This window comes from Neolamprologus brichardi, chromosome 6, assembly GCF_056152115.1.
Source record: "Neolamprologus brichardi isolate AB-2024 chromosome 6, ASM5615211v1, whole genome shotgun sequence".
Taxonomy (NCBI): Eukaryota; Metazoa; Chordata; class Actinopteri; order Cichliformes; family Cichlidae; genus Neolamprologus; species Neolamprologus brichardi.
In genome coordinates, this window is record NC_142109.1 from 19226130 (window position 1) to 19240672 (window position 14543).

Here is a 14543-nt window from a genome sequence, read left to right on the forward strand (position 1 = left end):
TATATATATCTATATATAGATATATATACATATATATATATATATATATATACATATATATATATATATATATATCTATTAATCTGAATAAAACCTTTCACAAGAGATTTTTTCCCCCAATTCAAGCATTTTAATAGACGCCCCATTTAACTGCATCAGTGGGAAAAAAAAGGCACTCACATTTACAGTGTCGAGGCTCAACATCAGCAATTGTAATTCACACGAGCATTGAGGTTACAGATTGATAGTGTTTATGTGTAAAGCTTTTCATACACCACCACTGCATTACTGTACTGTGTAAACCAGATATCTAGGAAAACCCCCATTTCATTCATGCTTTCTTACAATCCAATTTTCAAAAATAAATAAATCATTCATTACTGGTATTTTAACTATCCGTCCATCCATTTTCTTCCACTTATCCAATTCAGGGCTGCTGGAGCTTATGGAGCTTAGGGTTGAGAGGTGGCGATACACTCTGGGCACATCGCCAATCTTTCACAGGGCTTATTTTAATTATGTGTACAATATTTTTTTAGTACCTCTTTTTTCAGTCAAATTCCAAACTGGCAAATTTAGAGATAAAAAATGTTTTTCTTTAAAGGTTCGGATTCTGTAAACAAAATGGTCTCTTAACTTGAACCAATATTGTGTTCAACTCAGTGAAACAACTCATTTTAAACATTCCTGGTAATTCTTAATTGTTATGGAATGAACATGGTGTGTCTTAAATTTGTCATTGACATACATTTGAGAAATACCATAAAAGGAGGTCTAGTGTGTGTTAATGTGATAACGAAAGTTTTCACAGAACTGCACAAAGTTCAACCTTATTTGCGTCTGGTTATTGATCATCAGCAAGTGAGCACTTCTATAAAAGCAGAGGTTTCGGCAGTTTTCTGGGCTGGAGCATTCTCATGTGTGTTAACAAAATGCCACAATCTTCCAATGAGGGGATGCCCCAGCAAATTCACTCCAAAGTCACACTGTGTAACTCTCAGATCACCTACAAGAACAACGAGCACCATATCTTAGCCTCTATAGGCCTGAATATGTTAAAGTTCATGATAGTAAATTTATAAAAAGTACAACTTGAGTAGAAGGGGTTCCAGGAGAAAGGCTCTTCCTCTAAAAACAAGATGTCAGCACAGTTTAAGTTTGCAGATCTGCATCTGGGCAAACCACAAGACTTCTGGAACAATGTCTTGATGAGAGACAGATCGGACCAAAGCGTAGATATCTGTGTATAATCCACAGCACCACATTTGATGCATTTTGATATGTGTAATACAAAAATCTGCAAGTTTACTGCAACCCCCCCTGGATGAAAGTTTTATGCGGGCTTTTCAAAATGACTGCATGTGCATCATAGCTTGAGAGACAGGAAAATCTGACGCTAAAAATAAAGTTAAGACCAGGAAGTTTAAAGACAACATCATAAAATATTGCCTAACAGAGGAAGCCAAAAATGCATATATATTATCACTAAATTTGTGTCATATATTTCCATAAAAATATTTAAATATGCATTTGAAAATTGGCTTAAACGCACAAATATAAACAGAATACAAATGCAAATATCTTAACCATACGCTATATTTCTAGATAAATTTCTAAATACAAAGGCAGATATAAAATCCACTCAGTCGCTATTTTGTTTTCAACAAATGTGCAGTTTTCTAGGTATTCAAAGGAGAACATCACCCAGCATTAGCCTTCTTGCATACAGCTGGATACCATCAAATTACAGCCAATTTTCCAGTTCTTTATAACTATATTATGACATATTATTATATATTAGGTTGTGTGTGTATAAGTTTAACTCTAGCTAGACATAACAGGGATTTGAAAATAGAACAGATCACGAGTCTTGCCAAAGTTGGCGTCTGACGATTCTTAAACTGCTGTAGATGAAGTAAAAGTAAGCTCTGCATAAACTAATGCACAGGAACACAAACTTTATAGATCAATCCAATTTAAAAAAATACTATTTTAATTACATCAGTGCTTCTAGCCTAACATCATAAGAAACAAATGATGTTCTGGAGAGACTCAAATAGGTTATTTTATTTCTACATTTAATTACTAGTTTTAAATTTTTGCTGACAAAAATGGGGAAAAGAAAAAATCAAATGCAAACTTCAGGGCTTTCATTGTGGTACATCTCCAGTTTCTCTCTATTTTCACCTGCCTGCCTCCAGTGAGCACTGAAGAAGGACAGTCAAGACAGTGGATAGCTTTCAACTCAAAGGCTGGAGCTCTGGCTCCTAGACGTCCCTCCAGTTTGGTGCTAAACTCCACCTTATTACCAGGGCTCAGATTTAGAAGCACCTGTCTGAACTCATGACTCGCCATTAGGACTATATCTCTGGCTGGGTCCTCTCTCTCTCCACGTTCATCCTGGATCATTCCCACTGTCACTTCAAAGCGGTAGCTGTCGAAACGCTTGACATGGCAGGTATGTTTAGCCAGAGCCTTGAGCTGACACAGTTCTTCCTCATCTTGCGATAGAAGGAGGATTGGCAGTGAAACAGGCACTGATGCAGAACTGGCTGTCAAATCTGCAGCTGTCAGATTTGCAACTGTGGCATTCTTTGGCTCACATTTGGGATAGGTCTCACCGTACAAGCAGCGCAGCCAATCTCCAACAAACACCGGCAACATGTTGATCACAGACTGTGCCCCATTCTCTGTTTCAGCCACACGGACTTGCTTGAAGCGCCCAGTCCAGGTGACTCTGTGTCCATTTAGGTGGCTACAGAAGATTTGTGTCTGGGCTATGCCTTTGGTTTCCCAAGCAGGAGGCCCACAAACCTGGCCATACTGACTCCAAGTAAGGGTGGAGTTGTACACCTTCTCACCTTCTGCATGGTACACATAGACAGAGAAGAATAGAAGGACCATGGAGATGCAGAGTAAAATGAGTTTGACTGGACCCCGATGAGTCAGTGAGCGAAAGACATCCAGAATGGACGTGCTGAACCGCGTCCACAGCCGCAAGGTGACAGGGATTGCACATATTACCAGGGTCACGATCATCTTTGTCAGTTCTAGCTCAAGGAACCACTTAAACACTTGGATGAAGAGCATGGTGGCGAGACCAAATGCCAGAACAGGCAACGCAAACAGGAAGAGAAAGTAAGCCACACAAGTGCGGATTAGACCCACAACAGTGGAATTCTGGAGGAGGACCACTGAGAACTCGCACCACATGAAGCACACAAGATACGGAACCAGGAAGCAGTAAGTTCCCCGGAAACCACGCATCCTCGCCATGCTAAAGAAGGAGAAAGAAAAAGGAGGGGGTAAAAAGTTCTAAGATTACTTTAAGTGTCTGAAGAGTAAATCTGTCATTTTAACATAGAATAAAACAACATGGCAGACAGGAGTAAGACCAGTTTGAGAATTTTACTAATATAAGTAATCAATATTTCAGTTTGTCCAAATCTTTCTTACCTGAAGAACAGATAGAACAGGTAAACATAAAGCAAGCAGGGGAGACTGAGCTTCAGCACCACAGACTCCCCCAGTGGCAGAGTGGTGAAGGTGCGTCCCAGTAAATGAAGCACCGTCATGTTCTGTGGCAAGAACTGCGTCAGGCAACAGAGAGATGATGCCATCTGGATTAAACCACATGCAAGGACACAACAGAGGTTTTGATTAACTTGGAGAAGGCTGTTTTATTTCACTGTCATAAAAACATTAAGATTATAAATAGGAAAGAGATTTATGTCGACATTTGTTAAAACCTTGCACAACAGCATTGCATGTTTTCCATTCATAAAACTGAGGTTAAGTACACATAAAAACCCTTTAACCCATTCTATGGTTTAGTTTATATCCGTAGGTCTGGTTCTTTTAGTTGTTTTTCTGTTTTGTGTAATACTTGTAGTTTCTGGCCTTAGTTTTGCCATCTAGTCTTCAGGTTCTGTTTCCATGCCTCTCCTATGTTCCACAGACTGTTTTATCAGACTTGTCTTCATGTTTGTTTTACTCTAATCTCCGTGTTTAGTGTTTCCTTTCTGTCTCCTCAGTCAGTTTTGTTCCCATGTCTGTCTGTGAAGGTTCTCAGTCATCCAGGTCATCGTAGTCAAAGGAGCTTGCAAAGAAAAGCGTCTGGACTTCTTTAAGTTACTTGAAGACGTTTCACCTCTCATCCGAGAGGCTTCTTCAGTTCTAAGGTCAAATGGTGGAGAGTCCCAGATATAACCCTAGTGGGAGTGTCCCCCCACAGAGGGACAAAAGGACCCCCTGATGATCCTCTAATCGCCTGAGCCAAGGTGTGGAACTGGGTGTGGGTCCCAATCAGCCAGAGTTTCGGGTGAGTTCATTGTGAAACCTGGCCCCACCTTATCATGCGAATTCCTGAGGTCAGATGGCCCAGGGTGTGAGTGGGCCTTAAGGCGTCTGGGAAGGGATCTCAAAACTGGATTATAGATGGCAGAGAGTTGGTGTCGTAAACCACCGCCTCTGTTCAAAGATGGTCGCTCACAGTGGACATAGATGGCTTCTTTCACTCCTCTTTCAAACCATCTGTCCTCTCTGTCCAAAATGTGAACATTGGCATCCTCGAAAGAGTGTCCTTTATCCTTAAGATGCAGATGGACAGCTGAATCTTGTCCTGTGGAGGTCGCTCTTCTGTGTTGTGCCATGCGCTTGTGAAGTGGCTGTTTGGTCTCTCCAATGTAGAGGTCTGGGCATTCCTCGCTGCACTGTACGGCATACACCACATTGTTAAGTCTGTGTTTTGGCGTTTTGTCTTTCGGGTGAACCAGTTTTTGTCTGAGTGTGTTGCTGGGTCTGAAGTACACCGGGATGTCATGCTTGGAGAAAACCCTCCTGAGTTTCTCTGATACACCGGCTACATAGGGGATGACAATGTTGTTGCGTCTGTCCTTCTTATCCTCCCTCGCTGGTGTCTGATCTTCTTTTCTGTGCCTCTTTGCTGACTTTAAGAACGCCCATTTAGGATAGCCGCACGTTTTGAGTGCTTCCTTTACATGTGTGTGTTCCTTCTTTTTCCCTTCAGGCTTAGAGGGAACATGTTCTGCCCGGTGGTGTAGGGTCCTAATTACTCCAAGTTTGTGTTCCAGAGGGTGATGGGAGTCAAACAGGAGGTACTGGTCCGTGTATGTGGGCTTCCGGTAAACTTCGATGTTGAGGTTGCCATTCTCTTCAATGTGCACAGCGCAGTCCAGGAAAGGCAAACAGTCATCCTTCGTGTCTTCCCTGGTGAACTTGATGTTTTTATCCACAGCGTTGATGTGCGCAGTGAAGGATTCCACTTCTTGTGTCTTGATTTTGACCCAGGTGTCGTCTACATATCTGTACCAGTGGCTGGGTACTCTTCCTTTGAAAGAGCCAAGAGCCTTCCTTTCCACTTCCTCCATGTAAAGGTTGGCTACAATAGGTGACACGGGGGAGCCCATGGCACAGCCATGTTTTTGTCTGTAATAGCCTTCGTTGTATTTGAAATATGTAGTGGTGAGGCAGAGGTCTAACAGTGTGCAAATCTGATCGGGTGTGAAGTTGGTCCTGTCCTCCAAGGAGTTGTCTTCTTGTAGTCGTTTTCTGACAGTCTCCACTGCCTCCGTGGTGGGTATGCACGTGAAGAGAGAGACTACATCAAAGGACACCATGGTTTCATCTGGATCCAGGGTAAGCTTCTGGACCTTGTCAGTGAAGTCACCAGCCACTGTTCCCATGTCTGTTTCTCCTCTGGTCCCAGTGTCAAACACTTGTTTCTTAGTCTTTGTCTGTGTGGTTATTGTACTTCCTGTTTTATTCTGACAGTCTCTCGTAGTGTGTACAGTTTGTTAAGTTTTGCTTCTCTTGTCCTGTTTGTCTGTATTAGTTCCCGTTGTGTCCCATCCTCTCATTATCATGTGTGTATTTAAGTCCTCTCCCTTCCTCTGCACATTGTCGTGTTGTCCCTGTTTGCCATGTGTGCCGTGTTTCACTTGTTAATTCCTAGTTTTAATCTCCTAGTTGTTTGTTACCCATTTATAGTTCCTAGTTCCTAGTTTCTGAGTTTTTGGTTGTTAGTACCCTTGTGGTTAAATAGTCTCAGCAATAAAGCTGCCTCTTTCAGTTGATCCCTTTGTGTCTGAGTCCTGCTTTTGGGTCCTACCTCTGCCTGCCACACAGCGTACATAACAACGAGTGAATGAAAACATGTGGTCACTATCAGGCTAATAAGGCCAGCAATATTATGCAACTTATGCCTAAAAAAGGCATTAATAGAAAATTATGTCAAACTCTGGTTGTACAAGGCAAAATAAAACTTCAACTCCCAAACTCCAAAATTACAAAAATATTTTTTCTCTGTTACCAATGTCATGTTGCTGCTACACGTTTTTATGACAGAAGGCAAACAAGTGGTTTCCTAGAAATTCCAAATCATTTCATTAAGAATGAAATGATTAATTAAGCTGCAATATTATTAGTGTAAATTGTACTTAGCAACAGGCAAGACAGTAATTCTGATCATTCAATCACTCAGTCAATTGACCTCTATAACCATTGCCCGGCGTGCATATGCTGTGGCATTTGGGCTGAGGCTGTGGTAGCTGACAGCAGTAAAGAAGATGGCCACAGTCGAGAGCTCAGAGCAGGGGATCCAATTCTTGTCTGCTACAGGGAAGGAGAAAATTACAAAGAAGACGGAGAAGATAAAATAGAGGTACGGTTCAAGGTTGTTCCAGCCAAAGTTTGTCTCTGCTTGCTCCACATCAAGGCCAGGTTCAAACCGTGTCAGCAGAGATGTCAGGGCACTAAAGTTCTCCCAGGTCTAGAAAAAGGGGGAAAGTTTACAAGTGAAAGGAAGCAAAGCACTCCAAAGAAATTTAAATGCAGTGTATTTAGACTGAAATTCAATATCAAACAAATTAAAGAAAAAACAACAACAACAACAAAAAAATATATATTCTCACCTGTCCCATTTAGCATTAGCTGATTTTTTTGTACAAAAATTTAGTCCGCAAAGTTTACATTCATGCTATAAATATTTTCTGATTTATAGGCATTCAAAGTGGATTGAGGTTGGTTGAAGTTTTTTAATGTGCTGCAAATTTTAAATCTGAAATTGTGTCCCTTTTTTGTATCTCTGGGGTCAGAAATACTAAGTTTTGCAGAATAAAAAGCATTTAGCATAAAAAGCAACTTTTAGCAACACAGTAAATTTGAAACAATAATTATATTTTTGCATATTTTTACTGGTAATTTGGTAATTACCAGTACTGTTAATGTAGGGCAGATTTAGCATAAACCTTACATTAGGTTGTGGTGTAATAAATTGGTTGAGCACTATATAGTTTCATTGATTAAGGAGAAATGCAAAAATAAATGCACATTTACAGTAGAAGTTACTTTGTTTCATAAACTTTCATGTAAACTTTCAAGGTTCTGACAGTCCTGCTAACTGTGTGAAAATTACTAAATGAAACTGAAAGGAAATCACCTTTGTCCTCTGGAAAATACGCAGCGTGCAAATGATCATGGCGATGAAGGAGAGGTAGAAGACAAGCAGAGGGATAACAAAAGCAAACAGATCCACCGTCAAGTTGCTGATGATGAAGAAGAAAATGAGAGCATTGACGTGTTGCGTCGGAATGACTGTGCTCAGCCACTGGACACCGGCCCGTGATGCCCAATCAACAAGATGCTCCTTTATCTCAACAACTGCATGCAGTGGGTACTGCAGCATCTGAGGAGAAGAGAGATGGATATGAAGATGAACAGAGAATATCAACACATTTAAAAGAATATTAAAATGTGAAATAATAATGAGAGAACAGGTACTATTAATTGTGACTTCATGTCCATGGCCCTTCTAAAGGCTCCGGTCTCACTGGTGTGCAGCATCATCCCACTTCGGCCAAAACTCCAGGCACTCTTGTTTGACTTCTTGCATCCTGATGAGACTGACTCAGCCTTGTGCTTTAAAAACACAGTTGCAAACACAAACACATTCACAGCCATGCTGTATCAAATAGCTATGTTCAAGTAACAGTTTATTTCTGCTTATGTAAAGTGTAAACCTATTTTTTCTTTTTTTTTTCTTTTTACCCCTGTACGACTGTCATGAGGTGCAGGGCTTTCAGTTGTGGCTGAGACTTGGCTGCCGTTCTTGGGAGTAGCCGGGGCAATACCCTGTGCATAGTTCTTAGTCATCTCAACAAACTCATCCAGGTCCACCATCTGACTGGCTAAGAGATAAAGAGAGATATAATTACACCTGGAGATGCAATATACTTTCTGGTCCGCTCCTCCACCCTCTCTGGATACCTACAGTCATTGCTGACCATGCTCCCCAACACTTTCTGGGCTTGATTTGAAGTTGGGACAGGAACCTTGCTGCTTGCAGTGCCACCTGTTGGTGAGAAACGACCACACCACCATTGAGCTGGATGAAAGCTGGTAATATGAAACTATTCATTGTAACAGCTGCAAATATTAAAATCACACAGGGGCATCTCATATTTCCAGCAGTAGTGACAGCTATTGCATAACAGCATACTAAAGCCTTCTAGGTATAGCCACTAGTACATCATGCAGCATTATTTTCACCATTCAAAAATAGTTAATATTTTTAATGATGAATTTATCAAAATATTTGTGGCTGAGTTTGTCTCTCCTACCTGGAACTGCATTCACCTGGTTGACATTTTCCAGCATCTCAGATACAGTCACCTTCTTCTTCCTGTCTGGGTTTAGCTTCCAGTACATCATCATGGCTGCTTTGCGTACTGCCAGCTCAAACTTACTCTCTGTCGACAACCTGCGGACATCGGGCTCATTCTCTGGAGTGATTCCTAGTGGAAGTGAGCTTAAGTTATAGAACAGAAACATAAAGACTTTAACACATGTGATACTTGTGTTAAATGAACCTTTTTTCTGGATCCAGCAGCGCTGCAGGGCTTTTGCTGCACCCCTTCTTCCCTGTTTTGCTGCTTTAACAAGCCAGTTAACAGCCAACAGATTATTTGTTTCAGTATCCTTCTCTTTAGCAAGACCCAAGTAGTGCTGACCCAGCTGAAAGACAGAGGAGTGGTAAAAGGGCCAGATTATTTCAGCTTACTTAATGTACTGCATGCATGGATATGTATTTAAGCAAGCTTGTTATACTGTGGTGTTAAAGGCAAAACTACAAAAAATCGTGTATGTCCAAAACTGTATGTCTACTACAATCTTTTTCCTAGCTCCTAAGATAGAATAAAGACAAGCAGTGAACAATGCTTAAAAAAGTGTTATCATATTATGCCATAGTGAGATCATAGCTGATCTTCGTTTGTATTTTGGACAGAAACAGAATCGCATATTAATTTATTAATTTTATTCCATTAAAAATGTATGTGAAGTGTTTTGGTCATAATTGGTATATGCATTCTTAATGTTATGGCCAAAAATGTGTTACGTGAGGTCACACTGACCTCTGAATTTTAGCAACCAAATAATAATAATTTCATTTTTGAGATCAAGTGAACGTTTGTGCTTAAAGCTTAAGAAATTCACTGAGGGTATTCCTAAAATATTAGCATTATGAAAAAAATGGGAGAGACAGATGAAAAAAAGCAACACCTCCAGCTATGACATTCACTGTCATCAAAATTAATCTGCAGTGGCACAAAAATGTAATTAACACAGGAACTTGTATTTCCAGTAGCTCTCTTGTTATTTTGAACAATCCTCAAGGATTATTGGATTTACACTTGTTTGTAAGCTCCAATCAAAACAGTTCATAGTAAAGTTCATATAATGCACCAAGAACACATGACTTCAGAATTTATTATTTTCTGTTTCTGTAGCCGTCGGGGCATTCGTCATGTCTAACTAACAGGGGCAGCAGTGGCCCCTGTGGCATATCAAGTGACGGCTTTCTAATATTAACTGTCATTTCATAAACTTCCCACTCACTCAGTTATTATTAAATGTCCCTATTTGTGTGGACTCAGATGTGTCTTCGTTTTTAATGGTTCTGCAGTTGTGTATTCCTGTGTCTATCAGACAAACAAAGAAAATACCATCATAAAACTTATTTTAATTGCTAGAGTGACAAAATGTTTTTAAAATAAAATAAAGCTTTGAATTGGAGAATTGGAGAGTACTGTAAATATTATAATGTGTATCTTGCCTATTGGGATACCATAATGCACAAATGGAAAGCCTATCAATGCTTCTCAGCATCCAGCTGCTGTACGGATATGGTCTCAGGCTTGCATGTGTTCTCTTAGATATGCACACCCTCTCCTTATTTAGACAGTGGGTATGTGCAAATACATGACATCTGGCAAGAGAATGTTGAACCAAATGTTGACAAGACACTTGGGAATGTCACTTCTAGCCCACCCTTGAATTTGTTTGTGCTGGCAGACAACATAGACTAAACAGAGTGTGAATTTTGCATTGTTATTCATACAGCAGCAGTACATGCTACAGTATGCTTTAACTTTTACACTTCTTAATGATTTGTAAGTATGACAGTATATTAGTGTGTCACACTGAAATTGTGGGATCATCTTCCAAGTGGCCCAAAATAGGCACATGCTGAAAACCAGACTGAGTCAGCTTGCAGGACTAAAAACAACAATGCCAGAGCCTGTCTGTGCATGTCTGTGCATGTGCTTTCACTTACACGGGCCTGAGCTCTGGCATCACCGCCTATGGCCTTCACCTCAAGCTGCTCCACAGACATGTCTTCCTCTGGTTCTTCATCTGCAGGAGAGGACACAATATGCCTTAATAAAAAAAATCAGGTATATCAATTTTAATTAACTGCCAATAACTTTTTGACAAAACCTCAAAGCTTCCAGCAACACCGTGCCCAGTTTTTTACTTCACAGCACTTGTCAGCTGTAAAAGTTTCATAACTGTCCCCCGGTGTCCATTAAGAAAAGGGCTTGACACTCTTCAACTTTAGCCCTTACTGCATTTCAAATGTCACAGCTTATCACGCATAGCAGATCTCCAACTGGTGAAACCAGGATCTTGTTTTCAATTCCAACAGCTATGGAATATATTGAAATACCACAAAATGTCAATGAGGCAAGAGTGTCGGTTTTCTAAAATGCTTATGGAAAATGTACATTATTAACAGTTTTATTATTATACATAAAAATCTGATTATATAGTCTGATCTACTGGGACTTTCCCACACAGTCATCTCTAGGGTTTCCTATGAATGGTCTGAAAAAGAGTAAATATCCAGTGAGCAGCAGTTCTTTTGGCAAAAATGCTTTGTTGTTACCAGAGGTCTGAGAAGAATGGCCATACTGCTTTAAGCTGACAGTTAGGAGACAGGAGACAGTTAGGAGACTCAATATTTACTTTCACAAACAAGGTATGCAAGGGAGAGTATCTCTGAAAACACATTAAACCCCGAAGCAGATGGATTACCACAGCAGAAGACCACAATAGGTGCCACTTCTGTCAGCTAAGAACAGGAAACTGAGGCTATAATTCCCACATACTTACCAAAACCAGACAACACAAAAATTGGAAAAACATTGCCTGGTCTGAGGAGTCTTGACTTCTGCTACGACATTTGGATAGTGGGGTCAGATTTTGATATATGCAACATGAAAGTACAATGCATTTTTTTTATTGTGCCTAGGTTTAGGGAGGATATTTTCTTGACACACTTTAGACTCCTTAGTACCAACTTAGCATAGTTTAAACACCACAGGCTACCTGAGTATTGTTGCTAACAATGTACTTCCCCTTATAACCAGTGTAGCCATCTTCTAATGGCTGCTTCCAGCAGGATAAAACACCATGTCAGGAAACTCAAACTGGTGGTATCTTGAACATGACAATGAGTTCAGTGTATCCAAATATCATGATGTACAATGAAAAAGGTGTATTATTTTATCAATGAGGGGACATGACTTTGTGCACAAAATTCCACGGCAACACAACTAATATTGTTTCATAGATTTGAACCTCATATTGGAGTTTTAGACTACCAAAGTCATAATGTCCCTGTGTAATGCCCTACAGATTTAAATGCAAGCCATAACAAGTTGCTGAGACATTTAAGTAAAAGCTTTTTGCATTATTTAGATTATTGTGTTTAATTTACTGGGGGAAAAAAGCATCCCAAAATGTTTTACAGCACGGGATTCAAATGAGTAAACAAAGGAAGCCAAAGTGGATCTGCATTCTGGATTCTGGACAAGAGTTGTGTTTTCCTTGGGACAGGGTTACATGAAAAGACATTCCAAAGCATGCAGAAGGCTTATCACCTTAACACAGCAACGGGTCTATGACATCCTCTCAGCAGCACTGAACCTTCAAAATCTGTCATTTAATCCCTCAGTCTGAATGAAACTATTCTTACCATCCTCTTCATCAATGGCATCCTCTTCCTCAGCTTTTCTAAGTCTTTCCTGTATGATTACCCGTTTGGCCATGGAAGCAAAAGTGCGTTTTGCGGAGGCCATGGAAGAAGATGTGGAAGCCGTGGTGGAAGTAGCTGTTGAGGAGGCAGATGTGAGGTTGGAAGTGGGTGAAATTGTGGAAGTTTGAGGGTCAGCAAGGGCGAGAGAAGCTGGTAGGGGTGTTCTGATTAGAGCACTAAGGGAGGGATTAGTAGAAACGGTTTTACATGTAGAGCTAGGAGACACAGCAGGCGATAAGGGCTTTGACTTGTCTAAGGAAAGGGGGGGATCCATCTGTTTAGCAGTAGTATGTGTAGATGTTGGCGAAGAACTGGGTAATTTTCTAGGTTTCAGAGAGGTTAGTGATTTTTCATGCTGAGTGGGAGAAGCAGAGAGGTTACTGGAGATGGGTGAAAGAGGAATTTGCATTTGGGAGGGACAAGAGGGTATATCCAGGACAGGGCTCGACCCCTGGACGTTGACACTAGTTGGTGTTGATGACAAATCCTTCTCCATCTCTCCTAAAATAAAAACAGGGTGAGAGAAAATGTATATTTTAGCTGGGTAGTGAACTTTCTGAACTCCCTGTTACAGAATTTGGAGGATTCACCTACAGACATTTTACCTCCATAATAACAGACCTTCTCATTGAAGTTTTGAACTTAACAAATTCTTACATAAAGCAGGCTAAAAGTGCAAAGCAAGAAAAAGGCTAATTAAAAAAAATATACAATAGCATAAAAATTTGAGAAAACGCGAGGTAAATGAGCGGTGCTTTGGGAAAGTACTCTAATTACTCTGCATTAAAGCATCAGAGCAGCAAGCAGGCACTGACACGAAGTAATAGGCAACAGGAGAACTCGGAACGTCAGTAACTAGAGCAAATCTTCAACATTAAAACTGCGCTATGATGACATACAGTAAAACAATAATCATTACCTGTTTACTAAATGAGCAGATTTCTTCAGGATTCAAGGCAATCACTCTCCTGGATTTGAATGTTGAGTGTGTATTCCATGTTGCAGATTAATCCTCACCAAACAGCCCCGAGTAACCAGAGACGCACACTTGCTCGCTGCTGTCAAACTCTGGGCTATAAACGACGCCACAACTTTGTGGCCCGCCCTCTTAAAACAGGCTCTCACACTGCAAGGACTGCAAATGACCGTCAAAGGAACAGCTTACCTGATTGGTTTTTAGCTTTTTAAACCTGTGACAGACCGCTGTTTTATGGCGATTCTTTAAATATTTCCCCAATGCACTTCCAATTTTAAAAAGAAAAAACAAACAAACTTGAGGTTGTCTTGCTTTAAAGTTCAAGCCTGGACGTGCAGTTATTTTAGCTATAGCTAGAGCAGTAGACACATGTAAGTAGATTACGGGGTCCCAGATCAAACGCTACGGGCCTACACTTAATCGATTGTGTCTTTTCCATATGGCAGAGGACAGCGATCCTGCACCCTGAGATGCTGTGAAAGTAAAATAGAAATCATTAAAATGACTAATAAATACAATATATATTAGCAATAATATAGATATGTAAGTATATTACAGAAATGGGTCTATTATGGTATGTTATAATGTACACGGTATGAAGTATGTTATGAATATTCTATAACTATAAGTATGTACAGGCTGTATTGAGTACAAGTAAATGTCGTATTGTTATTAATACCCGATGTTCTATTAGATGAGGACTTATGATCCTTTCATTATTTCATTAAGGAGAGACGGGATTTTACATCTGTGTAGTTGATCATTATGAGGCATGTAGTAGAGAAACACTTGTCCTTTTTAGTATCAGTATACTAAAGAGGACAAATACATAATAATAATAATAATAATAATAATAATAATAATAATAATAATAATAATAATAATAATAATGCGTGTGCACGTGTTATTGCTGTGTTTAATGTTTGTAGCGGTCCACCTGTCCAAGTGCTGAGGGACAACCGCCGCCCACCCTCATCCCGTTTCATAGAGAGTAGGCTACATATGGAGCGCCCTGGGAAGGGCAGGCCTCCATAATTGAAGATGAAGGAACTATAAAGGGTAGCTCTCGTTTAGCTCGCAGGGTCTTTGATGTAAAGCAGGTCTTTGTGTGACAACCGCAGTTAAGCCCCTAAGGCACATGGACCTTGTGGATGATCCCCCCAGATGTGG

General features: G+C 40.3%; 1 protein-coding gene across 2 annotated transcripts; it reads right to left on the reverse strand.

Moving 5' to 3' along the window:
• Positions 1-107: 107 nt before the first annotated feature.
• wfs1a (Wolfram syndrome 1a (wolframin)) lies at positions 108-13786 on the reverse strand. 2 transcript variants are annotated; one of them, XM_035906211.2, is made up of 13 exons: positions 13317-13785; positions 12779-12898; positions 12338-12472; positions 10634-10713; positions 8889-9033; positions 8640-8813; positions 8291-8371; positions 8068-8207; positions 7801-7938; positions 7460-7705; positions 6512-6790; positions 3457-3620; positions 108-3277 (listed from the first exon to the last, which is right to left on the reverse strand). In XM_035906211.2, exons 2-13 carry the CDS (start codon positions 12891-12893, stop codon positions 2092-2094), a joined length of 2883 nt encoding a protein of 960 aa, XP_035762104.1. In that variant the 5' UTR covers positions 12894-12898; positions 13317-13785; the 3' UTR covers positions 108-2091. The 2 variants fall into 2 exon arrangements, with proteins under 2 accessions (XP_035762104.1, XP_035762103.1); XM_035906210.2 differs by having other exon boundaries at positions 12338-12898; positions 13317-13786.
• Positions 13787-14543: the final 757 nt, after the last annotated feature.